The sequence below is a fragment of the Panthera uncia genome (assembly GCF_023721935.1).
Source record: "Panthera uncia isolate 11264 chromosome A1 unlocalized genomic scaffold, Puncia_PCG_1.0 HiC_scaffold_17, whole genome shotgun sequence".
Lineage (NCBI taxonomy): Eukaryota > Metazoa > Chordata > Mammalia > Carnivora > Felidae > Panthera > Panthera uncia.
In genome coordinates, this window is record NW_026057577.1 from 105,435,654 (window position 1) to 105,463,607 (window position 27,954).

At 39.8% G+C, this 27,954-nt stretch overlaps 1 protein-coding gene across 2 annotated transcripts in view; it reads right to left on the bottom strand.

Moving 5' to 3' along the window:
- Positions 1 to 27,954, bottom strand: part of SGCD (sarcoglycan delta) — a 559,487-nt gene that overhangs the window by 351,972 nt on the left and 179,561 nt on the right. For both annotated transcript variants that reach the window (XM_049647926.1, XM_049647925.1), the window contains exon 2: positions 12,085 to 12,273. In XM_049647926.1, the coding sequence (XP_049503883.1) occupies positions 12,085 to 12,273 (189 nt within the window). The remainder of the gene's footprint in view (positions 1 to 12,084; positions 12,274 to 27,954) is intronic.

The following is a 27,954-nucleotide window of genomic DNA, read 5'->3' on the forward strand; positions in this document are numbered from 1 at the left end:
AAATAAAATAAAATAAAATAAAATAAAATAAAATAAAATAAAATAAATAAAAGGCTGGGGTGCTGGGTGGCTCGGGTAGTTAAGCATCTGACTGCAGCTCAGTTCATGATCTCACGGTTTGTGAGTTCGAGCCTGCTTTGGATTCTGTGTCTCCCCTTCTCTCTGATCCTCTCCCACACACACTCTGTCTCTCTTTTTCTCTTTCAAAAATAAATAAAAACATTTCTAAAAAAGGCTTAAACTGGTTCTAAATTTCACTCACTAACTCATTCTTTAACAATGAACAGAGCAGGGTGCATGGGTGGCTCAGTAGGTTAAGCATCCAACTTCAGCTCAGGTCATGATCTTGCAGTTTGTGAGTTTGAGCCCCACGTTGAGCTCTGTGCTGACAGCTCAGAGCCTGGAGCCTGCTTTGGATTCTGTGTCTCCTGCTCTCTCTGCCCCTCTCCCATTTGTGCTCTCTCTCAAAAACAAGTGAACATTAAAATTTTTTAAATAATAAACACAGAGCATCTACTATTAGAAAATCAAGTTTTATGAGATGCTAAAGAGGCCTCAGTTTAACAAAGTTGATTGATAATTAAAACATGGTCAAAATGTATAATTTTATGTTTATAAGCATTCCAACCAAAAGGTTTCTCCATGAAATAGAAGGGCTATGCTCCTACCAAGAAATTTCTTTCTAGTGTAACTCCGTATTTATCAAAGCACCAACTGGTTATTTACATGTGACTTAGTGAAGGCAAAAAAGTAACTCACAAAAGCAACCAAAAATGATTCTTATACCACAAGAACCAGTTATGGAGTTACTATGACTCCCTAAAATATTCACGAATACAGGGATGCCTGGGTGTCTCAATGGGTTGAGCGCCTGGCTCTTGATTTTGGCTTGGGTCATGATCCCAGTGCTGTGGGACAGACCCGTGTGTTTGGCTCCACCTGCTTAGGAGTCTCTCTCTTTCCCTCCGCCCCTCTCCCTCACTCACGTGCTCTCTCTCTCTAAAATATATCTATATCTATATATAGACTTATATCGATCTATATAGATGTATAGATACGTAGATATTTATGAGGATAAAACTGCTTGAGTAGTCAATGGCTGAACCAGTACCGAAGTAGTTTTAAAATGCCATTCCTTATCACTTGTAGCTACACACTAACCATCACTGCCATTAAACATTATATAACTAAATACATTACTAGCTAATGACACGTCTACTTTTTTTGACAGCAAACATCACCAGACAAAGTGAAAAGCCAAGAGTCTGAAGTCAGACACACCTGGATCCATAGGCTGCCCCTGCTACTCACTAGCTGATGAAGTTGGCAGGTTAAGCAAGCTGTCTATGCTTTTGCTGCATCATATATAAAGGAGAGATAAGAGGACTTCCTCAAAGGGTCAGTGTGAAGAATAAGAGATAACAGAGTAGGCACTTCTCACTGTGCTCAATACAAGCTATGGTGTTTGCATGGTTATTGTCAGTTGTTGTGTGTGCTGTTATGACAAACTACTTTCCAAGGATGGCCACAACACAATCTGTACTGGTTTCCTGTGACTGTCATAACAAATTACCATAAACCCGATGGCTTAACACATTGAAAAAAATACTACCTCACAGTTCTAGAAGCTAGAAGTCTGACACCAAGGTGTCAGCAGGGCTGTCCTTCCACTGGACGCCTAGAGGAGAATTCATTCGTTGACTTTTTCATCTTCCAGAGGCTATTGACGTCCCACGTGGGGGCATCATTCCAATCTCTGCCTCTGTGGTCGTACTGCCTGCTCCTCTTCTGTGCCAAATCTTCCTCTGCCTGCCTCTTATAAGGATATGTGTCACTGGATTTAGGGCCCAACTACGTAATACAGAATGATCTCCTCATATTAAGATCTTTAATTGAGATAAAGTCAAATATGGTAACATGTACAGGTTCCAGGGATTAAGCCAAGGGCATATCATCTGGGGGCCACCATTCAATCCACTACAATCTCCCATCCGACATTCTTTTCTAGAACCTTGCAACTCCCCCATGGAAAGGTACCATCCGTGTGCCCTTCCCTTGAATCTAAACAGGATTTTGTGTCTGCCTTCACCAACAGACTAAATCACAAGTGATGCTACCCAGCATCTGAGTCTAGGTCCTAAAAGCAATACACACTCCCATCTTGTGTAAGTAAAACACACATTCTGGAACCCAGCTGCCACATGGATTAAAAGCCCAAATTAGCCGATATGGTGGGCCGTGTACAGATTTTCTGGCTTGCTGAGGTCCAAGTTCACAGATGTGGCCACACAGGGAGTAAATATGCCTCTAGATGATTCCAGCTATAGCTCTTCAGCCAAGCCCAGCCTTTGAGTCCTCTCAACTCAGATGCCAGATATCAGGGAGCAGAGATAATCCATTCCCCTTGACCCCCATTCAAATTGGAGATTCCTGAACAAAATTAATTCCTGCTATTACATTAAGCCATTGGGTTCGGGGGTGGTTTGTTGGGTAGCAAAAGATAATGAGACCAATTAAATAATCCAGTAAATCCATTCATTAAATAATTGAATGAATGAAAATTTAAAAAATTTTAAAGGCCCATGAGATATACTCCCTGACACTTAGCATCTTGGATTTTTATCTAAATATAGTGTGAGCACACTCACACACACACACACACACACACACACACACACACACACACTTCTAAAGGAAAAAAAATGGTTAAATCTCTCTCATTCTGAGTCAAAGAGTGGGAGGAAGCAGTCATTAATTATGGAAACTGTCTGGGGCACCTGAGTGGCTCAGTCGGTTAAGCCTCCAACTTCAGCTCAGGTCATGATCTTGAGAGGTTCATGGGTTTGAGCCCCACATAGGACTCTGTGCTGATAGCTCAGAGCCTGGAGCCTGCTTCAGACTCCGTGTCTCCCTCTCTCTCTCAACTTGTGTGTGCGTGCTCTCTCTTGCTCTCTCTCTCTCTCTCTCTCTCTCTCTCAATCTCTCTCAAAAATAAATAAACATTAAAAAAAAATTTTAAAAATATATAGAAACTATCTAAGGTCTGGAGGAAGGACCTTGTATTTCATCTGGTCCGAACTGCATATTTTACAGATTGAGACAATAAGGCTCAGAAATGGTCCAGACCCTCCCCTCTCAACAGAGCTTTTTGCCCAACAAAGAGCCACCCTGATCTTCAAAACAAGATGGAAAATCTATCATAGTCTTACTACCTTCCCAGTTAGGAGTACTGAAAGGAGGAGAGGGGACTGAGAGTGGGGGGTGTGGAAAAGGAACAAGGATGTTTTAACCAGTTATTTGGAGCCATTTGCTCATCAGATTATAAGACACTTTCTTCTCTTTCTGTTGAATTGAGTTTTATTTGTTCACTTTTTTTTCTACCCTACTCCCATGGCTCCAGGTCCTAAACATTGTCTAGGACACAGAAATAAAAAGCAAAAATTACTGTACAGAGAAAAATAAAAAACTTTTTGTTCAAAGATCTGACCTATCCAAAAGGCAGGTTAGTAGATTCTAGACCTGTTTTATAACAAAGAACTTTCTGCAATGATGGCAATGTCTTCTATCTGCTCTGTTGATGAGAGTAGCTACTAGCCCGTGTAGCTGTTGCATATTTGTGATGTGGCCCGTGTGACCAAGGAACTGAATTTTTTTTAACGTTTATTTATTTTTGAGACAGAGAGAGAGCATGAATGGGGGAGGGTCAGAGAGAGGGAGACAGAATCTGAAACAGGCTCCAGGCTCTGGGCTGTCACCACAGAGCCCGACGCGGGGCTTGAACTCACGGACCGCGAGATCATGACCTGAGCCAAAGTCGGCCGCTTAACCGACTGAGCCACCCAGGCGCCCCACAAGGAACTGAATTTTTAATGCTATTTAATTTTAATTCCATATCAGACAGTACAGTTCTAGACAAAGTATTTACAAAACTACTCTGAGCTCAGAGTACCCTAAGTAATAACTCTCAGGCAACTCAAGTGTCCTGAAACCTCCTCGTAGTTACCATGTTTTCTTCTTCAGTCTGAATAGCCCCTGCCTATGGTGGAAGAGTCCTTCAATCAAGTTCTCTGTAGTAACATACTCCCTTGAGATTCAAAACTTCTCTCCTATGATTGCTTAGTGCCTCAGTGACAGTGAGCAGTGCTCTAAGATCTGGCCATAACTTCCGATTTTGAGAGTAATTCAGAGTTCTGAGTAACAGAACGGTAACAGCCACACGACCTATAAGATATGAAACTCCATGTGTGAGCAGCTACGCGTGATGTATGAAGACAAAAATATTTCCAGGGCGATTGCGGACATTCTCAATTTTTCTCAATTCCAGAATCATTCACAACAAATTCTGAGTATGTGAAAATAGTAGTAAGTGGCAAAGGTCATGGGTATTATCCTAGGCTAACATTACATAGTCATTTGTTTGTAATTAGAGCTCAAGTTTCTCATTGTGACCTCTCGAGAGTGTCTACAATTTGCATTGAGAGTGTCTATGATTTGCATTCTTTTGGACGTTTTGAGCATCAGCTTCCACTCTTTTCCTTCCCCACCCCATCTTTTGTCTCCAGGGGCCTGAGCTCTCAAAGCTGGAGCCCTAGTATCTGAGGTTTCCCAACCAGGCTTAACACACCGCTTCCAGGCTGCCATCATGGGGTTCTCTGCTTTCAACATGACTCAGAAGTCCTCAGAAGTCTAAACATGTTATGTTTAGAACATAAATTTGTAACAAGCTTGGCTTATAGCATTTTGCAGCAGTCACAATGACTAAAATCATCCTCGAAGATTTTCATTCTTATAAAGGTACAAAACACAGCAGGCTTCAAAGCAAATAGGACATTATGGAGCCATATCCCAGGACTGATAGAACAGGTGACTTTTGTCTTTTGTTTTTCTGCTTCACGGTTTTCATGCTGCCTTAAAAAAAAATAACATTTTGGCAACTTTCAGGCCGATGAATTTGAGCTAATGGATAAAAAGTGACCACAGGAGTCAAAGCACTGAGAGTCAGAAGCATGATGTTTTCAATATAGAAACTGAAGTGGATGCTACTCACACACACGGTATATTCACTAACAGCATTAAACGAAAAGTCTAACTGAAGCCAATAATATCATTTTCTTTCATTTGCTGAGCAAATCTGTATATTAACTAGGATGACATCTACTTCAGTTCTGTTTCACATTCCATTATTACCCTTCTCTTCTCATGTAATTAAAATGTAGCAGGTAGCTGATACACAGGAGGGAGTGTCTGTATTAAACATACCTTTTCATAATCAAATTCGAGTACTCATCTCATTTATGATCTGTCTACCTTAATAAATGAACTAATAGTTCATTTTAAAAGCCATATAAAGCTCTATTAACCCATCTTTACACATTTTAATTTAAAGTGACAGGCTATTCATGATTTTTTTCCCATTCATTTATTCAATAAACATTTTAAAGACTATGTGCTAAGCACGGTGCTTAAACTTGTGGGCTCAAATATGAATAGTTTAAGGTTCCTGTCTTCTGGAGCTTGTAGCCTAGTAGGAGGGAGGGACAGGAAAATAAATAAGTACAGGACTGCATGCCCCCCCCCGCCCCCCACTGCTTGACAGCAGGGAAAGCACAACACAAAAGAAAGAGTCATCAGCTTAATAGGGGAAGATTCCAGAGAATAAAGGAGAAGAAAGAGAAAAGCTTAAAAGAGGCAATGTTTACCGAAGATCCAAGGTAGATAGGCTTTTCAAGTGTATTTCTGACCTAATGGGAGGGAATCCTGGCCAGGCTGCTGAAAGAGCTGAACTCTAAGAACTGCGTGACTTTGTGCTGCCAGGACACAGCTGATGGGGCATCTTACTGAGTCTCTAGGCATGCAAACAAGTCACAATGTGATGTGCAGCATCTGCTGGGCCAATGCACTTCCCTCTCTGGGATTCCACCTGGGTAACAAGAGACTGGGGCAGGTACAGGCGGGAGCTGGAGGAAGGGCCATTTTAAAGGGAAGGACAAGGGCAGATGTGTGCTTAAGTTGCAAAGAAGCAGAAAACGCGATGGCACAGCCAAGGCAGAAGGACTCTGGCCTGCAAATAGCAACGAATGTCTCAGGGCAAGATGGATGTCATGTGGCCCTGTAAAGCCAGAGGGTGGACATCCCCAGAGCAGGCTTGGTTCCTGACAGCACTCTAGGTCTCTCTGCTGTGAGGTGCTCCCATCTACCCATGAGATTCCTGTCTCCTCCCCAGAGCATGTGTGTCCTCACTCCTGTCTACTTGAGTTAGTTTGACTAGGTCCCAGTTCCTTGGGCTTTCTCCAAACGGATGATATGTCGGCACTCTGAGTTAAGGAACACACTGGCCTTTCTCTCTGGCTTTTACTGTTTTACAATGTGTCCAATTTACAAGTATTAGAATGCCTTCCTCTGACCCTCAGTGGATCTTTATCTTACTTTGGGGTAAATAAATCATGTTTTAGACATTGCACTGAACAAATTCAATTTGTCTTCATGAAAAATAGCACTTGGGAAATGGACAGTGTAGTGTCCTGATTAAGAGTATGGGCTCGAGAGCCAGACTCCCTGTGACCCAACCCCAGCTTCAAGGCTTACTGACAGCATGACCTTGGGGCAAGTTACCATACTTCCTGGACTCTCTGCTCCCCCACCTGTAAAACAGGGGTAAAAGTGGTGCCAAACTCATAGGGTGTTTATGAAGATTATATGGGAAAAATATTAAGTTCCGAGTTTTTATTAAACAAATAGACATTTCATTTCTTATATAACCATGTATAAAATGGTTTGACTTTTATCATTTTAATGAAGGAAAAGAGAAATAGAAGTTAAGGTATCTATTAAACAAGGTATAGAAAACTATAATTTACTGAGGACCTACCATGTGACCTGCACTGACCAGGTACTGGACATCCAGTATCTTGTGCATGTATCGGCACAAAGGCAATTTAAATTTGACAAGCACAGGGGCGCCTGGGTGGCTCGGTCGGTTAAGCGTCCAACTTCGGCTCAGGTCATGATCTCACGGTCCGTGAGTTCGAGCCCCGCGTCGGGCTCTGTGCTGACCGTTCAGAGCCTAGAGCCTGTTTTGGATTCTGTGTCTCCCTCTCTCTCTGCCCCTCCCCTGTTCATGCTCTGTCTCTCTCTGTCTCAAAAATAAATAAACGTTAAAAAAAAATTAAAAAAAAAAATAAAATAAATAAATAAATAAATAAATAAATAAATTTGACAAGCACATACTGAAAGCTGACTGGGTACTGGAACCGGGTTGAGGTTACAAAGATAAGTAGAACATAATCCCTGCTCCTGAGAAGTTCCCTGGCATGGTTAGGGCAATGCAGCTGGGTCAGGCAACCTCACTCTCCACTTTGGTTCCATCATCTGCAAAATGAGGAGGTCTGATGAGGTGACTCCTAAGCTTTTATTTTGTCTAACAATGAATGATTTCATACTCAATTGTGCTAAGAGATCAGGCCATCTATTCATAATTCCCAAACCTTTAAAATTTTATCACTTACTAACCACTTCTGCTAAATGATATTTTAGATGATCAATACTGAGTATTTTGGGAGGTCTTCAGAGCCACATTATTTGGACTGGGTTGTTAGAATGTACTGGCAGTAGCAGTAGTCTTCTACAGAATGAGATCACACATGGTCAAGGCAAAATCCAAAAGACAAAACCATAGTGTTCTAACAGAAAGAAACCTATGGTCTTATAGATACCTGCTTCAATGCATTCATTTCTATACTGAGTCTCGGGGGAGGGGGGGAAGTGATGTAGTTCATTGCCGGCTAGGCATCTAGTTCCCTGACATTCATGTTAAGATTTTTTTTTTATTATTTTTTATTATTAGTATCTAAGTAGGCTCCATGTCCAACATGGAGTCCTAAGTGGGGCCCGAACTCACAACCCTGAGATCAAGACTTGAGCGGAGATCAAAAGTCCGATGCTTGACTGAGCCACCCAGGTGCTCTCCTACTTTTTAAAGTAATCATCTCTTCACCCAGTGTGGGGCTTGAACGCACAACCATGAGATCAAGAGTCCCCTGCTCCACCAACTGAGCCAGCCAGGATCCCCCTCATGCTAGAACTTCTTGTGTTGCCCCACATTGGCTAACAGACCAGGTTTCAGAGGCAGACTGCTTGGATTCAAATCTTTACTCTGCTGCCTTAGAGCTGTGTGATCACAGATCAAGCTACCACCTTGTGAAGTTGGTACCCTATTATCATCTACTCACAGAAGGGTTAAGTTAGGTAATGCTTACAAATTACAACAGTACAGTGCCTGGCACAAAATAAGCCTTCAAAAAGTTATGATGATGATGGTGATAGCAACCGCTACCATAACTTAACATGTGCCAAGCTCCATTCTAAATAGCTTGGACTCATCACCTCATGTATTATTCACAAGAATCCTATGAAGAGGTAGGTGCTCTTACTCCCAGGAGGCTGCAGCACAGAAGGCCGAGGAACCTGACAAAGTAAGAAACAGACGCCAGATCTGTATCCAGAGCATCTCTCTCCAGAGTGTGTGAGCCCTTAACCACTCCACTATGATGTAGGGTCTCTCACGACTTTCTGTTGCCAATATCGAGCCTTTCTGTGGGTCAGAGGCTGCCATAAATGCTTAACACAAATGAACTCACTGAGTCTCCATGTCAACTTATGACACAGAAGTCATTATTAAGTTTATATTAAATGTTTACATGAATACAACAAGGGAATAAATCAGAAGGTTGAGACAGTAGATGGAGAGGGTCATAAGAGACAGTGCCAAGAGAAAGAAGATGAGGACTGAACATTCATGACTATCAGGGAACTACTTGGCACAGCAAACACCAATGGCTATCTAGATGGGAGGGACGTTTGTGGTTCAGATGAGAGAGGGTGGGCAACAAAGATAGTGCCCATTTTGCCAGCTTTAGAGTTTTGTTGAAGAGCCAGATCACTAGTGCAATTAGAAGGAGGAAGTTCATAAGAGACTCTTAAAAACTGAGAATAAACTGAGGGTTGATGGGGGATGGGAGGGAGGGGAGGGTGGGTGATGAGCACTGAGGAGGGCACCTGTTGGGATGAGCACTGGGTGTTGTATTGAAACCAATTTGACAATAAATTTCATATTAAAGAAAAAAGAAGGAGGAGGTTCAATGTAGTGGAAAGGGTTGGGCTTTGAAGGCAAACACTAGCTCTTTTACATCTTAGCTGTGTGTCTTCCAACATGTCACTTAACTTCTCTGAGCATTTTTTTTATTAAAATGGAGATAATACCTAATTTATAGTTGTTGTGAGAATTAAATGAGATATATATTTTAAGGCCAAGCACAGTGACTAAGAGAATGAACTAAAAGAATAAACATATAGCAAATAGTAGTTCCCTGGGGCGGCACAGTGTGCGATGAACTAGGATAGTTTGACTTATGGGTGTTCACAGTATTGGTAAACCATACACTCTTCCATGGAGGGGAAAACTGAGAATAAAAGTGTAACCTTGCCCACCTGCCTTATAACGAACATCAGAATATTCTGCTAAGAGCATAGGAGAGCAAAACCACTTGTCTTCTGGTTTACATCTGGGATCAAGAAAACTTGGTTAGATGTTTGTCCAGATTGCTCTAACGGAAGGGTTCTTGCAGCGTATATCCTTGGGGATGGCATAGAAGTCTGACTACAGAGTAAAATTCTGGATATCCAATCTTGGATAAATTGCCAAGTCCCAGAAATACCTTCATATGACATCATTCTCTTGGTTCATTCTTACTCAGAAGGTTTGATTATACTGTCAACTTTCCCAAATTGCAAATTATTGAACATTTTAGATGTACAAAATAATCACTCTTTTCTGTTGATGATATTTTAAAATCCATGCATAAAATGCTTGACTCTTATCCCACTGATTTCCTTTGCTCTTTCACCCCACATTCTCCAATATAAAATTGGTTAATACCTTACTCTTTCTCACGATCTTCACTGTCAGTAAATTACTATTTGTGGAATAGAATTATAATTCTAAAAGAATAGGTTTTATACTGTGATTGATGGAAAAATATGCTTTTAACTTGCAGGGAAAGATCAATTTTCTGACACTTCAGCTCTATTTGCTCAAATGCATTACTATTATAAAGCACCAATTATGGCTAATAATGGCATTATTCTCAACTCAGTAAGTACTTGGTTTGGTAAAGCTTTAAGAACTCTCAACTTTGGCAATCAATTTAGTTAACTACAGGAAATAGCCTATTTCAAATAGGTTATTACCTTACTGTCATATTGCTCCCCAAGCTCACATACAATCAAAGTGAATTGTCACTCAATATACATTTACATATACCTTTCCCTATTAAGCTTGCCAAATAAAACACACTCTAGAAGCCATATGTGTATGATGCCAGTTTTAAAGATTTGAGTTCATATTCTCCACCACATTCACCCCAAAATCTTTCAGGTTCTATAAATTAACTTCATAAGAGATTAGGTAAAAAACACAGAAATAGGGGGTTAGGGGGTACATGAGTTGCAGCTAGGTTCCAATGGGAAAGTAATCAATTCTATCTTGCTCTTTGGACCCCCCACCATCCAACTATCTCACCAGCCAGAACCTGAGAATGTTCCAGAATATCTTCCAACCCCTTGTCTCCTACACCCAACCAGTAGTTGAGGTATTTATTCAACACCATCTTTTAAATGTCTTTTCCATCTTTATTCTCCATTCTACTGCCCTAGCCTCAGTCTTATTTAACACTGCAAAACAAAAGTTTCTCCACTTTGTAAGTTCATGAATTACAAAATAAAAACATCACAGAACATGCACATCAACAAATGGCAATTGTGGTCACTTGGACTTAGGAAGGGACCCTGGATATCTCTTAGAACCATAATCTCTAAAAAGATTCAGCACTCAGTCTTCTCAAAGGGAGTCTGTCTGGGAAGTACAGGCAAAAATTCTTATCTTGGGTAATGAGTGTAATAAGATACAGAGAAATGGAGTTACAGGAGGATCCAGGGTTTTCCCAGGCAGCTATAGGAGCATCAGGCAGATGGAGAAAAGTAGCCCAAACAGAAGATACTTCCCCCAAAAAGGCAGGGAAGCATGCCTCTGCACTGTGTATTAAGGATAAAAATAAACTTTATAATCCAGAAAAGGCAAAAATCCACTATCTTATTTGGGATTTTCACATGAAAATCTTACTGGTAACTTACTGTAATATGGTCACATTGCTCTATACAATGGGATTTATTTTTATGGCCAATCTAATTATTTACTTTTGACATCACAAGAAAGGAAAGTAATCTCAAGGCAGCAGATTACTATCCACTATGCTTTCACTAAAAGTGAAAGTACTTACAATGCCAGAATCTCTAGGAAATCTAAAGGGAAAAAAAAACCCTCAGAATGACTCCAGAAATCATATTTCCAGGATTTTCTTTTCATTTGAACTTCAACAAGTAAATGTTCAATGTGTATAGTACCCTTAAGTACCTATAGCAAGAATTTCTTCAAAGAAGCATAAACACAATTTTTACTACAAAAAATGAAACATGGCTCTGCTCTCATTTCCATCCTGCTCTGGCAATGGCAAAGAGAATTGCCCTTCTAAAAATCAAGGAGAATCTCAATTAAACATAGTAATGAGCTACCCGGCATATACAGACCATTAAAACTCTTAAATAATTCACAAAGCCTCATTTTACTCAGATATTTCTACCCTCCACTTCACAAAATCTTTCACAATCATTACTAAAATTTGGGGAAACTTAGTACTTTGAATTTTTCCCATATCTCTTCCTGCATTATTTACTCAGAGGGCTTAGAAACTACAGGATACAGAGACACAGTTATCAAAATGAAGGGAAATCATATGAGAGACTGTAAAGGAGGGAAATGCCTCCAAACTGAATTACCAGCCTTTGGGAACTAGAGATGAGATAGAGGTGGATCCCCAAAAGTAATGTGAACAGAAATACTTTTAACCAAATGCCAGGCTACAAGATCTTTTGAATCCTACTACCACTACTTTTCCACATTCCTTTTTCTTTGTCCACACGTTCCCTTCCCTTCCCCCAAGAAGGGCTGAAGAAACATGTATTTTTACTTACAATTGTGAAGTTCATGACTTTGAGAATCCAGATGGTCATGGCCAAGTTCACCAGTATTAAAATCATCAGGAGTAGGACAAAGAAATACAGGCATCTTTTCCGCCAGCCATAAATGCCCACCTTGTATACTTGTGGCCCCTCAGAGCTGGGCATGGAGCTCCGGTGGTGTGTGTACTGCTCCTGAGGCATCTGAAATAGACAAGGCAAGAGAGACGCACTCACGTTAAACTGCTGAGAGGAAGAAAAAAACAAAAAAAGAAAAAAATCAACAGATGAAGAGATATGGCTGGCTGCCGTCTGTACGTTTCCATCCTCCTGACAACTCCAAAAGTCAGTTTCCCCTGGACAAAAGTATCTCCTCTGGACACTGTGTTAGTCCCCTCATTTTACACAGTCATCTCGCATGATGTATATACCAAGACATCCACAGGTGCGCATACCCTGGGAGGAAGAGATCCTTAGGAAGCCATTTTCCAAATGATTCTTAGAATTCCAACCTCTTCGTGAGGGAGATGCTCAACCACCTACCAAAGTCCTGAGGGCAAAATTTAGAATTTGTCTGAGAAAATAAATGAACCCCAACAGTTCATCGCGGTGGTATAATAAATGCTATTCACTAATTTATTTGGTGTGTGGGGGGGGTGCTAAATGATCTCAAATGCAGTCATTCTGTACTGCCAAAAAGTCGGGGAAAAGTAACAATTTTTATCTTCTCCCTATTTCAGAGTTCAAAGTGATGCTTATAGGCATAGATTAAGCCCCACCGGACTCAGAAATCTTCAAATGGTAGCTGGTGCTTAAATGCCTCCCTTAACAGTAACCTCATTACATGCTGAATTAGTCCTTAGGAGTTACAGGATTCCAATTGTGATCAATCAATTCACTTATTTAATAAACATTAAAGAGGCTCAAAGTCAAGGAAGGTATGAAAATGCCTTCCAGGAGCTTGCAGGTTAATGGGAGGAAAGAACTCATTAAGTAGTGATTACAGCACAGTGAGATAAGTTAGAAAAATATTTGTCAAAGTTAAGTAATATATTAATCCTCCTTAAAGTAAGGAAGCTTTCCTTAAACCCTGCTGGTGACACGAAAGATCTTTCTCCTACCACTACTGCTTAAGTATCAACACGAATCTAAGTAAACTTATTTCAATAAAATTCTAAAACCAAAAGTGAATTTAAAATTAAATACAAACAAATCAACCAATGTGTGTCAATCAAAATGGACAATAACTGACTTCTACAAAGATTGATGATTTCCTAAAACTAAGTGACATAATGTGGTACCAAGGACTTTAGCACAGCATCTTCTGAGTCTAACATCCCTATTCTGCCATGAGCCATGTGACAAAATGGCCCCTACTGCTTTTCTCTATTCAAATACTTGCACAACCTTTCTTTTGGGATTTTTTACTTCATTTGTCCTTCACGTAAGCATACTCCATCCCCTAAGAATAAAGCTTGCCTCTTTTTATTTTCATCTTGGTCAAGATCAATGAAATGTGTTGTATGCAGTACCAAAGTGACCATGGTGACAAACAAAACGTGGGCTCTGAAATCACATCATTGGTTATTAATTCATATTCCAGATGGGCTGGAATATGATTACTTTATAGTTTTTAGATAATCATTAAAATGTACACATAAAATCTAAAAATCCCCTTGAGAACTCAAGGCCTTTAAACATCGCTGGTATTCTGAAAAGCCTAGTGAATTCTTATTTATGATCAATGGAAATGCTCAATGAAGTCCTACATGACATCTGTCTTGTTTTGGACACTATCCTAGTGCCAAAATCAGGTCCTAATATAAATATTTATTTAAATATATGTGTATGGAATGAATGAGTGAAAAAACAAATACATAAATGACAAATGAATGATTTCCCATCTAATATGAAATCCTCTGCTATCTGGGAGTGTATAGAAGCTTAAGTCCAACACCACAGGAAAATTAATTTTTAGTATCCCTGCACATTTTCACTTAGGCTTCCAAAGCACTGGGTTCCCAACCAAGCAGTGAAATTTACGCTACAAGAGGATCTCCATTTCATAACTCAGCTCCTTATGATTCTATAGATCAGGGCTGTATTGTAACAACATAGAAATGCAACAAAGTCATTTCTCGCTAACTTTTTTACACACCAAGATCCCTTAGAAGGAGAAAGAATGTTTTAAAAGTTTGAAGGAAATTAGGCCTTTATTTCCTATTAAAACATATTCTATAAATTAAAGAAATGATCACATAATTGTAAAATCGTATCTGCAAGGTCCTTTAACTCCAATGAACTAATTTTATGAATGAGCTGATTTAAGCCTAGAGTTGACCAACTTGTGCAGGAATACAGGGCTTATAGCAGGGCAAGGACAAGAATAACTGTACTGGACTCTAGTAGGTATGATGAACAATGAGAAATAAGAGTACGGAAGCTAGACATATTGCCACCACACCAGCTGCTTTTTCTTTGACATTTGCCACAACCAATGTGGGAATTATGTATTAGCTATAAAGTGGAAACAACATGTTCAATAAATATTTAGAAGACTCTAGAGATATGGATATCACACTTGTGATTTTTTTTTCATACAAAGATTGTTAGACTTTGACGAAATGCAGTGACTGTCTCTGTTAGGGTTTCTCAATCCTGGATACATATCAGATAGCTTTAAAAACACCTATTAAATAATAGGTGTCTATTAAATAATAATCACAAAGGTAGAACTCAGGCATCAGCATTTTTAAAGTGTCCCACGTAATTTGGTATAGACAAGGTTGCATACCACTTGTCCAGAATAATCTCCCTCAGCCTTGACTATGCATCAGGCTCAAAAACAAACTTTTAACAAATACAAGTTCTGAGCTCTATGATGGAGTTATAATTGCTAAAAAAAAAAATAAATAAATAAAATAAATTAATTAATTAAAAAAACTCCCTAGGCTGTTCCAAGCATTTGGGACTACTTCTCTAAAAACTGGCCTTCAATATATTTTTCAATAGTATGACCACTGCAAGAGAAAAAGATTGCAACAAATTCTAGAATACGCAACAGCAAAAAAGCAGATCTTCTCTGAGGGCTTGGCAGGACTCTTGCGCTCCTAGGGACCACTGATATTGACCACCATGTTTACTGACTAGCTGAGGAGCTTGAAGCCAGGAAGGAGAAGTAGTTCTCTTTCAAGTCACACAACAAATTAAAGGCTGAGTGGGGATCAGAATTCAGACCCCTCGTGAACGATGTAGTGGCCTATTCTGTATGTAACGAGGGCTCTTAAATCTCTACCACACCAACTGCCTACTTAAATAAGCCACATAAAACAGAATACTCCAGTTTACAACTCAGATGGTAAGGGAAGAAGGAAAGAACAGGGAAGGGAGTGAGCAATTTTGTATGAATGGTTACAACAGGAAGCGAAGCCAACCAAACATAAGGAAATGCATACATCTGTTACCAATAATCCTGCAGAGAAAGGGAAAATTTAGATATGCTGAGTACACTAATTTTTCTAGTCAAAAACTGAAACATGTTGAGATGATAAAAATATAAAAAGAAAGATAGTCTCCAATCTGTTTCTTCTTGATCCTCCCCAGTAGAAATCCTTCCAGGGAATCAAGTTTCAAGTCCTCTCTTGTCCAGGTACCTTTCATGACTCTGGGAGGCACCCTAGTAATACATTAATAGCACCATACAATTTTTGTCAAATGGGCTAAAGTTAAGATGTTTTAATTACAACTAGTTAAGACTGTGTATTTTTCAAATTCCCTTTATGTTGGGTGGCTTTGGAGGATTTACATTAAGTTTGGAGGTCCAATTAACAGGAAGGTGAATTGGGGGTTCATATAGTTTGGGTACAGTAATAAGTATTTACGTCATTTGCAGACACTTCCTTGTAGAGGGTACATTATTTCTAGTCCTCCTCATGTAGCAATGTCTTCCAGAAATTCTTCTTCCACCCTTGGTGCCAACTCACCGAGTATGGGGTCATGAAGGTAAAGAACCCAAGTACACCTTGTGATGTAAACATATCCTGTGATGGCCAGCACCAGAAATATCTGGGTAGTAAAGAGCCAGATGCCAGCTGGACTTTTTTTTTTCAATCATTATATATGTAAAATTTCAAGTGAGATCCAATTCTCACTGACACTTAGTCAAAACAGAAATTCTCTCTTGACATGAATATATCCAATTCAGCATATAAAATTATAGGTGCTCCATACAGTTTTTATTTTTTATGAGAATCATGGAAAATAGAATGAACCAGAATTCTTACGTTTGCAGGTTATGTGCACTGTGTGTTTATATTCTGTTTGTAAAGTTGCATGCTTTACACATCACCATCAGCAGTAATAAAGTCTCAGTTCTGTTGAAATTGCCATAGGAAGCAACGATCTTTCTATTGTCTACACAAGAAAGTGATAGTGCTAAACAGCTGTCATATGAAGAGGCAATCTACGGCTATGCAACCAAAAAGTATGGAAAAAGTATGTCAGTTAATTATTAACAATATCATTTTTCTGGATTTTATGATAGGTCTTTTAAAAATTAATGATTTCTTTTCTCACCCTAAACATATTCATGTTTTTAATTTGTTTGTATTTATATTTTTTTAGTTTATTTTTCCCATTAAAACATCCCCCCAAATTATTTAGGCTTCAGGCCTCACAAAACCTGGATCCTCCCCTAGCCCCTGCCATAAAGGACCCTAGGCATATGGCAAGCCCTCAGTGGGACACCACTGTGGGACATCACTGCTTAGCTGAACACACTGCAAGGTACTGTTATCGGTCTTCCATTAGGAGTGACTTTTGGACTTCGCAGTGGATAAGAACCACTCCAGGGTAATTGAATAAATGCACATTCCTAGGTGCATTTATGCCCTAATTCAGTAGGGCATCTCAGGAACCTGTGTTTATTAACAAGCACCAAATGATTTTGATAGATGTGGCTCAGAGACCATGCTTTGAGAACATGAATTTAGATCTAACATAGAGATACATCCCTGGCCCAGTCATTGGCTCACCCATTTTCCTCCCATGTCTATATAGAGTATATATAAATATACATATATAAATATGAAGGCTGGCAGAATAAATATATGTGTATGTATATGTGTGTGTGTGTGTGTGTGTATAGACAGAGAGAGAGAGAGGGAGAGAGAGGGAGAGAGAAAGAGTCATATTTTTTTACTGTGTCATCCTTCACATTTTCACTGCTTTCCTACACTGGTGCTTCCATTTCCACCACACTCTTTCAGCAGGATACTGAATATTATGCTCTTTACAACCTTTGGTGTCTTGGTTTTTAAACGTGCAGGTATCTTTTCTGCCATGAGAAAGAAATCTCAGCTTACATGCATCTATATCTATTGTACTGCACATGTGAATTTTAAAAAGGGGTCCCTCTATCCCAATACCGTCTTCTTGAGAATCATAAGACCAGGACCTTCCATCAGTCTTTGGGAACCTCTTTAATTGTTATACAACATATTTTACAGTGATATGTGTAATCTCTCTGAATATATCCTAAATGCTTTTACGTATGTAAAACTTTGAACTCCAAGAGCAACTAAACAATGGTATGTTTATGTGTGTATGTAATTATATAAAATATGTGTACATGTGTGCGTACATGCATACATTTATTCAATGAATAAAAATGAAGCCAAAACGACATAACCAATGCACATCCTCCAGTAACACAAATCTATAAGATCACTAGTAAAAGAAAGTAAATTTACACAATTTGACTCCCTTTCCAAATACACATGTGACTATACTGATGTCAAAAGTAGGCTTAGATCTAAAGCATTATTCTATTCCTTTATGAGCCCATTTTCAGTGTTCATTTGTTTATAAACAAATCCAGTTGACTTATAGATCATCTATGCCTTGCACACAAAATGCAAGGGAATTGTATTTCTCATAGAATGAATATAGTGGAACTTACTGTTGTTTTGCCCTTAGATAGGAAGGAACTACAGTCAAGGTAATACCATAATATAATAACCAAATATCATCACGGGTTAATTAAGTAGCTGCTAAATATAATAGATGCTGAGTTTCCAAAAAAGGTCATTTTGGATGCACATATTACTAAAGCATGGTTTTGAAAGCTGCAGTCTCATGGTCTCACACATTCAAACATTCTTACCTGGGATCACGTAACACTAGAGAATCAAGGCCTGATCCTAATTTGTCAGCCTTAAGGACAATATCCTTTCACAAGACCTCTTCTTAGGGTGTATAGCCCTATTTGTTTCCCTGTTGCCATTGCAGCCATCACCAATAGCTTAGTGACTTTCTGATAGCCATGAAGCTTTTCTGAATGGACTCACAAATGCCCAACACCAGTCAGAGGAGCCACTGGAGGATTTGTACAAATCCCAAGTTTATGGTGAAGTCATTACAAAGACTTTTAAGCCAGGCCAGACTAGCTGGCCCCTGAACCCTGTAGCTATTGCTCCCGAGGAAGCTGAATTATATGTTCAGCTTAAGGTCACCAACACTAAGCTTCAGAGTGATGAGCCCCACTTCTTTGACAAACCTTTGACATCCTAACACGGAAAGACAATCATACTCAAGTGATCATACATTTCATACGTGTTGAGTTCCCTTCCTCAATCTAATTGACACCAAATAGCTACTAGCCAATCTCAAACTGCCCCAGTTCTTAGATTTCATCAGTTGCTATAAGGTGGATGGAAGGTCCTGGGGCAGAACCCCATACAGCTGGCATACTTTGTGAGGCTGAGTACATATTCGAATCTAATACTGCTGTAAGTCCTCATTTGTCTGCGCTCAGTGTTTTTATTTCCGCAGAGATCTTCTTCAGGAGAAGAACAAATGTTGTCCTTTTCTCTCCCCAAATAAAAGAGATACCTAGAGAATAGTTAGAGCATCTGCATTATCAATCTGCTATGGAGGAATGCATTATGTTTTGAGAGCTGATTTTAAAATAACTAGTAAACTTTCTAAAGACACATATAAGGCCACCAAGTTTCCTGATGATTTTTCTTTTGGGCCTGTAAAATTTTAGACTATGATCTGCTCTACTAACAAGGTAGAGTTGAGAACAAGGAGGTACTGGCATGCATTTCACTCCTGCTTGCCAGACTCTTCTGCCCACTAGGCTTTATAAATATCTTGTTCCAAAAGGGAATTTATAGGGATGCCAATGAGTGCAAGTCTGTAAAGTTATGCATAAGAGGGAAGAAACATGGCAGAGCACGGACCTGGCCTTCAAAGGGAATTCCCAATCACAATCTATTTTTTCAGCAAGAAAAAATATTTTGGCCACTAAGTTCCAAGTACCACAGCAGGTCCTAGAGATACGTAGGTCTTCAAATGAAGGGGGAGGATCGTATTTCTGCTTTCTTCAAGCTTGTACTTTCATGGGAGAGATGGACAATACTCTTGCCAACAGATTAAGCCATTCGATCTAAGTTAGGTGTTAAGAAGGAAATGAAGAGGGTTCCTTAGGAGAGGATGGAGAGTGATCCACTCTGATCATGGAAGGCCATTCTGACAAAGGGACAATTAAAAAGGAGAACACATTTTTCAGCAGAAGACGCAGCAAGCATTCTGGCCATAACAGCCTGTTTAAATTAAGCAGGGTTGGTGGCAAAGCTGGTGCTGAATGAGCTCAGTGGACAGACTAGTTTGCAGACAGAGACTCTGGCCCACCTGGACACCTTGTAAGTTATGAAAAGGAGTAATGACTTAAAATGGGCCAATGAATAACTACCATCTTATTTAGAAATAAGACCAATAAGACAAATCACAGGAGATAGGGTTTGTTGATAATGATGCTGCATGTTAATATTTCCAGTACATTTACAAGTAAACATGAATCACATCACTGTGTACGAATCTAACCAGTTTATGTAAATAGCAGGACTGCATTCCCCCACAGCTGCATCACAATATCTAGGGTTTGTGTGAAATCACAGTCATTTTGGATTATCTTGGCACGAAAATAGTTTTCCATTAGCCATGTTAATTTTGAGGTCTCTGATTTCAAACTATCTGCTTTCCAGGGTTGTTTTCCATCAGCCATCCAGATAGCACATTAGTCTTGGTTTGTTAATATTTGGCACAATTTAGACAATTGTAACAAACTCATCACTTTTGGTTGTGATTTAACAATCAGCACTTTTTTTCTTATAAAAATTCATCTGTAAGAACAAATGCTTGTTTATGTGAAACAGTCTAAGAATGGCATCTTCTGTTTAAACACGTATGTGGATTAATTTAAAAGTTAGGTATTCCACAGTTTAGTTTTCTAAGAATCGGAATATGTAAGTGTTGAACAATTTTTACTGAAAAAACTAGACGAGTGCATGTATTTAAAAAAAGCTTAAGAGTACACATTTAAAACCTTTTTTTGTTGTTGTTCACACTTCCAGTTTCCCTCCACAGAAGGGAAGACTATTACTAGTTTTTTTATCTTTATAGAAATGTTGAATAAATATGCAAGCTTTATTCAATATATACACACATGTTTAGATTTTCCCTTTTTACACAAAGAATGGCATATTTAAGGCTCTTTATTGTTCCGAATCTAACTTGGTTAGATTCTGAATCCAACTTAATATAGCCAAGGGATAGTCCCATGAAAATATACATAAATTTGTATTTTTTAAGTTAAACAGTTTGAAATTATATGGATACATGATATTTTACCTAGCCAACATGTTAGTTATGAGCATTGAAGTTGTTTCCAATAATTTTCTGTTACCAAGGCTTATTTTAACAAAGAAGTACTTATCAGTGATTCTCATGATATTAGCAGTAAAAAGATGCCCTGTTTCTTGGACCTTCCATTCTAGTGGGGAAAACAATCAACAGATAAACAAACCAAAATGAAATTTTAAACTTATCCTTGAGAAGAAGGTTTAGGAAGAAAAAAAAAAGAAAGAAAGAAAGTAGGAGGAAAGGATAATGAGTGGGAGCCTCTTGTCTCAAGGATGGTCAGGAAAAAACTCTATAGTGGAAAGATTTGTGACAAAAGTATCAAGTGAGAGAGCAAAGCATGAAGACATCTGGGGGAAGCACTCTGGTCAGAGGAAACGGTATAAGCACATGCAAAGGCACTGAGGTGGGAATTCAATGGGCAAGTTTGAAGGACAGCGTGGCTAGACCAGAGCGAAGAAGAGGGAAAGTGTTTGAGAACCAATTTGGGAGTGCAGGCAGAGAGGTGCACACTGGGTCTTATAAGCCACTGTGAAAATCCTAAGGAGGGTACTGATTATGCTGTTAACTATCTGAGAACCGAGGCATCAGAGGAAGAGGGTCCGATCTTCGCTTCGGGATCTGTAAGGAAGAGAGCACTGCAACAAGAATGCAGATAGAGAAACCAGGCACCTGTGATTACTGCTATTGCTCAGGGGCTGGTGGGGGCAGTAGCCCAGACTGTAGCAGCAGTGAGAGAGAAGTTGGTGAGGTACGACTGTATTTTTGGAAAGTAGAGCTAACAGCATTTGCTGCTGCCAGAGACACAGGGTGAGGGTAAGAAAAGGAGAGGAGCTGGGGAATGCCAAGGGTCTGGTGTGAACAGCTGGGTGAAGGATGGTACCATTCGTCATGATGGGGAACACTAGGAGAATAGTGGGCTCGCCGGCAGGTGGTGGATGGAGTGTACAGAGGGGAGAGAGAGAGGTCAAGTTGATTCCATGGGGGTGGAGTCCCAAAGGCACTTTGAAAGGAGTCTGGAATTCAGGGGAAAGACTGGGCTTAGAGATTAAATATTCAAGTCTCCTGTATATGAATGTTATTTAAAGCCCCAGTAACGTAGCATGCATGTTTCATCTATGCCCAAATGTGCCTCAGAGAAGTCCTGAGAAATTGAATTGCTAGGTCAAGCTGCGCATGTGTGGGGAGTGGGGGTGGGGGGGAGTGGGGGTGGGGGGGAGGGGACAGTGTTTCTTATAGATATTACCAAAGTTCTCTTCCAATGTATAATATGCCTTATACTTACATTCAAAAGGTTTATTTCTGATCAACTGGAAGATATTTCAGTATAATTGCGACCATTATTTCTCACCATCTCTGAGAGTTAGAAGTATGAAGTGCCAGCTGAGGTAGTTTTAAATGGAATATATTTTTGAAACACACACACATATTTGTACTAGGGACCATTAGATACATGAGCTAATACATTCTTGGCAATACCCTGGAAGGTGAATATTATTAAAATCATTTCATAAATTAAGATTCTGAGGTACTACGGAGTGAAGGAAAGTCCTCAAGGACAGCTCTAATTAGTATGCTGGTTAGGGTCTGGACTCAGAGTGAGGCCCAGTTTTCTTTCCACCGCATATGGAATGTGGCAAAGACTTGCCTTTCCCTGAATGTAACATGAGGTGTTTAGAATTACCATCCTTGTGTACTTAGTGCCGCATGTGCTTAAAATGGCGTATGCATGGCCACCGCCTGACAAGTCTATGTTTTCCTTCAGATCCTCCCAAGCTACTGTTCAGGGCATTTGGAATACATCAGTGAGCTGAAACACAGATGCCTAATCTCACGGCAGTGGTGAGAGGCAGTGAAGGGGGAGACAGATAACAAATATGAAACCAAAGTATATTACACTTATGTTACAGGGGACAAGTACTAGGGGTAAGGACTCCCCCTGATCAAAAGACAGGAAAAGGGGGATCAGAAGTATGGGGGTTGGGGGAATCAGAGCAGGTTCGATTCTTAAAAGCATGGGAAGGGTTAAACTCATGGAGAAGGTACTATCTTAAAAGACTTGAAGGAATCTGGAGAGCCACTGAAGCTTTGGCTATGCATAAAACGTGGACATCATTGTAACGTGGTTCTTGATGCTCCAAAGTGATGACTAAAAGAGAACATGTAAAACTGAACACCCTTAAAGAGGAAAGATAATTTCAAACACCTGACCACAATTTTCATTGTATCATTTTCACGTGTGCACTTGGCATGCATCTACCCATCAGAGCCTCACCTATGGTCAGATTTTGTTTTTAAAGAATGTGACTTTTTAATGTTTATGTGAACAGTGAGGGAGGGGCAGAAGAGAGGGAGACAGAGGATCCAAAGCAGGCTCCGCGCTGACAGCATAGAGGCAGGTGCAGGGCCTGAACTCACAAACCACAAGATATAACCTGAGCTGAAGTTGGATGCTTAATCTACTGAGCAACCCAGGCGCCCCCATGGCCACCTTTCTTAACAGGAGTGACAGTCCTTTGCAGCAAACCAGCTGTGTCATACAAGACCAATGTTTCTTAAATCCCTGTGATGACTCCAACCAGAATCAGTAATGAGGATCCCAGTTGAGCGTCTAGAACTCTTCTGTGACTTGGGGATCAAGCCATGTAATAATAATGAACATGACTCAAATACTTAAGACCGGACAATGAGATGCAAGCTGGAAGGGGACACAAGCAATATAAAGTTGAAATCATTATTTAACAGGAGAAAACCAGGTTCAGGGAGACCAGAGAGTAAGTCAGAAATAAGGCCAAAGTGGGCCAGAGAACCACAGGCTTCCCACAAATCCGGGCTTTGGTCTTTTCAGCTGTTTGACATCACTTTCATCAACCACCACGGGCACACCTTCAGAACAAAACCCAACGGCAAATCACAAGAAACCTATTGGTTTGCTAGCCCAAAGAAAGCATGCAAATCTGATGACAAATGCTTGTTTAATGGTTACCATGTGCCAGACACTGTTCTAGATGCTTTACTGAACCTATATAATTCTCACAGTCATGTAATTATGAGGAAGGCACTATTATTATCCCCACTTTACAGCTGAGGCAACTGAGAAACAGAGAGGTTAAGTCATCGACCCAAACACAGTTAGAATGTTAAAGCAAGAATTTGAATTTAGATTGTCTGGCTGAAAAACCAATCCTCCTAACTCATGTTAAATGATCCCACATAGAAGTGTCTACTTGGTCAGAGCAGCATGATGACTAATGAAAAACATGTTTTTGTGACAGTTTGAGCATGAATTTCTCAACATGGATATGAACTGTAAGACAATTCATCGATACTACAAATACTACAGCAACAGGAGTTGCTGGGGTACATGTTCCTTAAGTACAGGCATCTTTCCCAGGTAATAAGCCATCTTTGATGTGTCTCTGGAACCCACAAACTTTTACAGCATCATGAAAAACAGCTACAACAAATTAGGTGCATCTTTTAATAGTGATTCAATAGTTCCATAAAATTAGAATTGATCCAGTAGATTTTCCCTTGACAATTGTGTTTGGTAATGATCTTTTGCTGTGCTCTCAAATATTTGCAATGAAATCTGTGGTCTGAAAGGAAATGCTATTTACCTCATTTTTAGTTATGTTATTTGTATGTATGTATGTAAGGAGATATTTACATTTTTTTGTTTTGTTTTAAATCAAGGCATCCAGAAACAAACACGCTAACAATAATAGGGAAGTTATTACGTACTTGGATAAGTACCTGGCATGCCTCCATATATGTATGCATGTATGTCTATTAAGCTATAATTTACTTCCAGTGAAAAACACAAATATTAAGTATTCAGCTCAAGTTTTACAAATCTGTACATCTGTGTAAACAATATCTGATCAAGGCAGGGAATGTTTCCAGAACCCTAGAAAGTTCCCTTATGCCCCTTCCTAATTAATCCCCATCCCTAGAGGCAGTGACTGTTCTGATTCCTAGCACAATAAAAAATTTAATTCCATGTACAATACTATGATGTGATTACTCCAAGGAATATCTGACTTCAAAACCTGTACACTAGGCATGCTGTCCTACTGCATTTTTGCTCAGTAGATACCTACCCATGACCTACTTGACAGTGCCCTCTAAGAGAGTCAGGTCATAATGCTTTAATTTCTTTCCTATGCATCTAGAATGGTACTTTACATACCACCCTTAAAAGAACTATAAAAGAAAGGTGATTCAAATCTTTTTTTTTTTTTTTTTGAGAGAGAGAGAGAGAGCAAGAGCACCAGAGCAGGGGAGGGGCAGGGAGAGGGAAAGGAAGAAGGAGAGCGGGGGAGAGGTAGGGGGAGGGAGAGAGAGAGAACATATCTTAAGCAAGTTCCACACCCAGCACAGAGGCCAATGCAAGGCTTGATCTCACAACTGTGAGCTGAAATCAAGAGTCAGACACTTAACCAACCACTTAACCAGACACTAACTAGGTGTCCCTCAAATCATTTTCTATGTCCTGAGGTTCAGAAAAGAAACCCTACTGAAAGATTACTATTGAAAACACCTATAGATCAGGAGGGTGGGGTTAGTGAATAAAGTGGACACATAACCCTCTCAAAGTAATGGAAACAACTCAGATCCTACTACTTGCCATGCTGTGGGAGACCAGACTAGTGACACCCTTCTTTACCTCTTTCTAGATTATCTAGATTTATAGATAATATCTCAGAATGTCTAAATCCTTTGTAATTAGTTAAGAAAAAAACACTTGGTAATCCAAAATGTGCCTTTAGGCCAGCCCTTAGACTGAGATCTGCTGTTCGCATCCTTGGCCTAGCGAATACCAGGTGTAGTTTTGCCTACAACAGAAGTGATGCCACAAGCCTTTGAAGATCAGGGCCAACTTTGGGAGTTAATGTGTGTCATTATGTGGTCATTACTTAAGGATATTAAGAAACATCCTTAATAGAGAGAAGAACTGGCAACAGGAAAATGGAATGAAATTTAAAGAGAGAGAGAGCGAGCTGGAACGAGTATAGGACAAGAGAGATGATGGTGGACAACCACAGGTAAGAACAGGAAAGAAAGGAACACAGTGTGACTCTGCCTGTCCGCTATTCCTAAGTTCTAAGTAGTCTTCTTTCATGGAACATGCCACTCCCACTACCACAACCCTAACCGGAGTTAGGACAACAGGGTGGTGTCTAATGTTTGCTTGGATGAAGGAGCTAACAGCTGATATTTATTCACTGAGCTCAAGAAGTACAGTTTCCGTGGCTAAATACTTCAACCCCAGCTGGTAACTAACTGCAGGGTTTCCAAGAGTTCAGAAATATGTTATTTAGAATTCAGGGTGCTCATGAGAGAGTCTGATCCTATTACCTCGCAAAGGAAAGTGGGCTGAACAAGGAGGGAGTTTCTAATCCCTGGCAATATAGTTTTTTATCAGGAAACTGTGCTTGTGTTAATAGGTGCCACTGCATTATCAGTTACAAAGAAGAATAAAGCCTTAGCTCCACATTCACCTACACACCCAGAGCTCCATTAGGACAGCCACCAGCAAAGGTTTTCAAGCAAGCCAATCTCACAGGATTTATACACTTAGTGAACCGTGGTGACACCTTCCTCCCCAAGTCCTACAAACCTCTCTGACAGCAGGCCAGGGGCCACAGATTACAAGGCTTCTTTATATAAAGTGGTTCACACTTGGCAATTGGAATTTGAAATAATAATGAAGACAATCACTTCTTTGTGTGGCAGCAAAGGTGAAAAAGCACAGTGGAATCTGGAGAGAAATTCAGGCAACGCAGAAAAAGTAACTTGGATAACTCAGGGTAAAATATTCTTTCCTCTGCTGATTGTGCCCATACTTCTTTTTATCTTGGTTTGCCTATTTCATTCTTTGCCAGTCTGTCTCATGCTGTCTTAGTCAATATTAAATATGTGTGTGTGTGTGTGTGTGTGTGTGTGTATCTCCTTCTGCTATAAGATCATCTCACCTCCCACTCTTCCTTCTTACTGTGCCACTTCTCCCATAAAATCACTCTCTTCCCCTTAGGTTAATAGACGTTTGGTGTTCTGTTCATGGAATATGCACCTGGCAGATGACTGGAACTGACTTCAGGGAATCATATTTTTGTCAAGAGGAGTTTAAGTAGAATGTGTTCAAGAAAGGTAAGGAGAATAGCACAGGAAAAGAGGAGGGACATATGAAATAATTCAAGATGCCCATCCTTGGGAAAGGAAGACTTGGACCTTCATAAAGTAATGGGAGAACTTTAGAATTCCAAAAACGATAGATTATTAGAAACAGAAAACACTCTAGTGGCATCAGATCCCATTGTATAGGTGGGAAAACTGAGATCCAGCAATTAGTGAAGTCAGGACCTATCCCAAAATTTCTGACCACTTCTATCTTTACTCCCTTTCTCCACCTCACTTCTGCACCAAGTACCATCACCCATCTCAAATGTGGCTCCAGAGTACATGACAAAGGGCATAGGTTACAAAGCACAGACATGAACATTGGCTCAATTTGAGGAGATCTGGGATGAGAAATGACACCCCAGCTGCCTTGCAGAGTAGAGAGGTTCTCCATTATTGAAGGCACTGCCAACCCATGTGGCTGATATCTGTCAGCAATGCTATAAATGGCATCCCTGCAGTGGATACTGATTTAACCACATCTTAAACAAACCCAGTTCTGTGCACAGTGTCTGGCTGGCTTCAAAAGAATCACTCAGAGAGCTTTTAAAAATATAGAGACTCTCCAACTCTAATCTCTGAAATTCTGATTCAGGAGGTTTTGAGAAACCATGGAGGCTGGTGATTTCTGAGGAAACTTCCAATACTAAGATTCCAGTATGTTTCTCATTTGTTTTTTGTTTTTTTTTTTTTTTTTGGTTTTATTTTGCTTTTGAGGCTTGCCTTCCAAAGTATCACTAAGTTATCATTACTGAGGCGATGCATATAACATGTAGTCCACACCAGACTCATAGTCAAGAAACAAGAAGCATTGCCATTGTCGCAGACTGCCTGTGTCCCTTAGACAGTCTTTTGATCTCAGTGTTCACTTTCCGGATCTCAGTGTCTGCTTCCATAAAGTGGAAGGAATAGATTATTTAGGCAGTGTTTTTCAAATGTATTTGTTTATTTGATTTTGTTGTTGTTGTTGTTGCTGTTCTTGTTTTGTTTTTTGTTTTT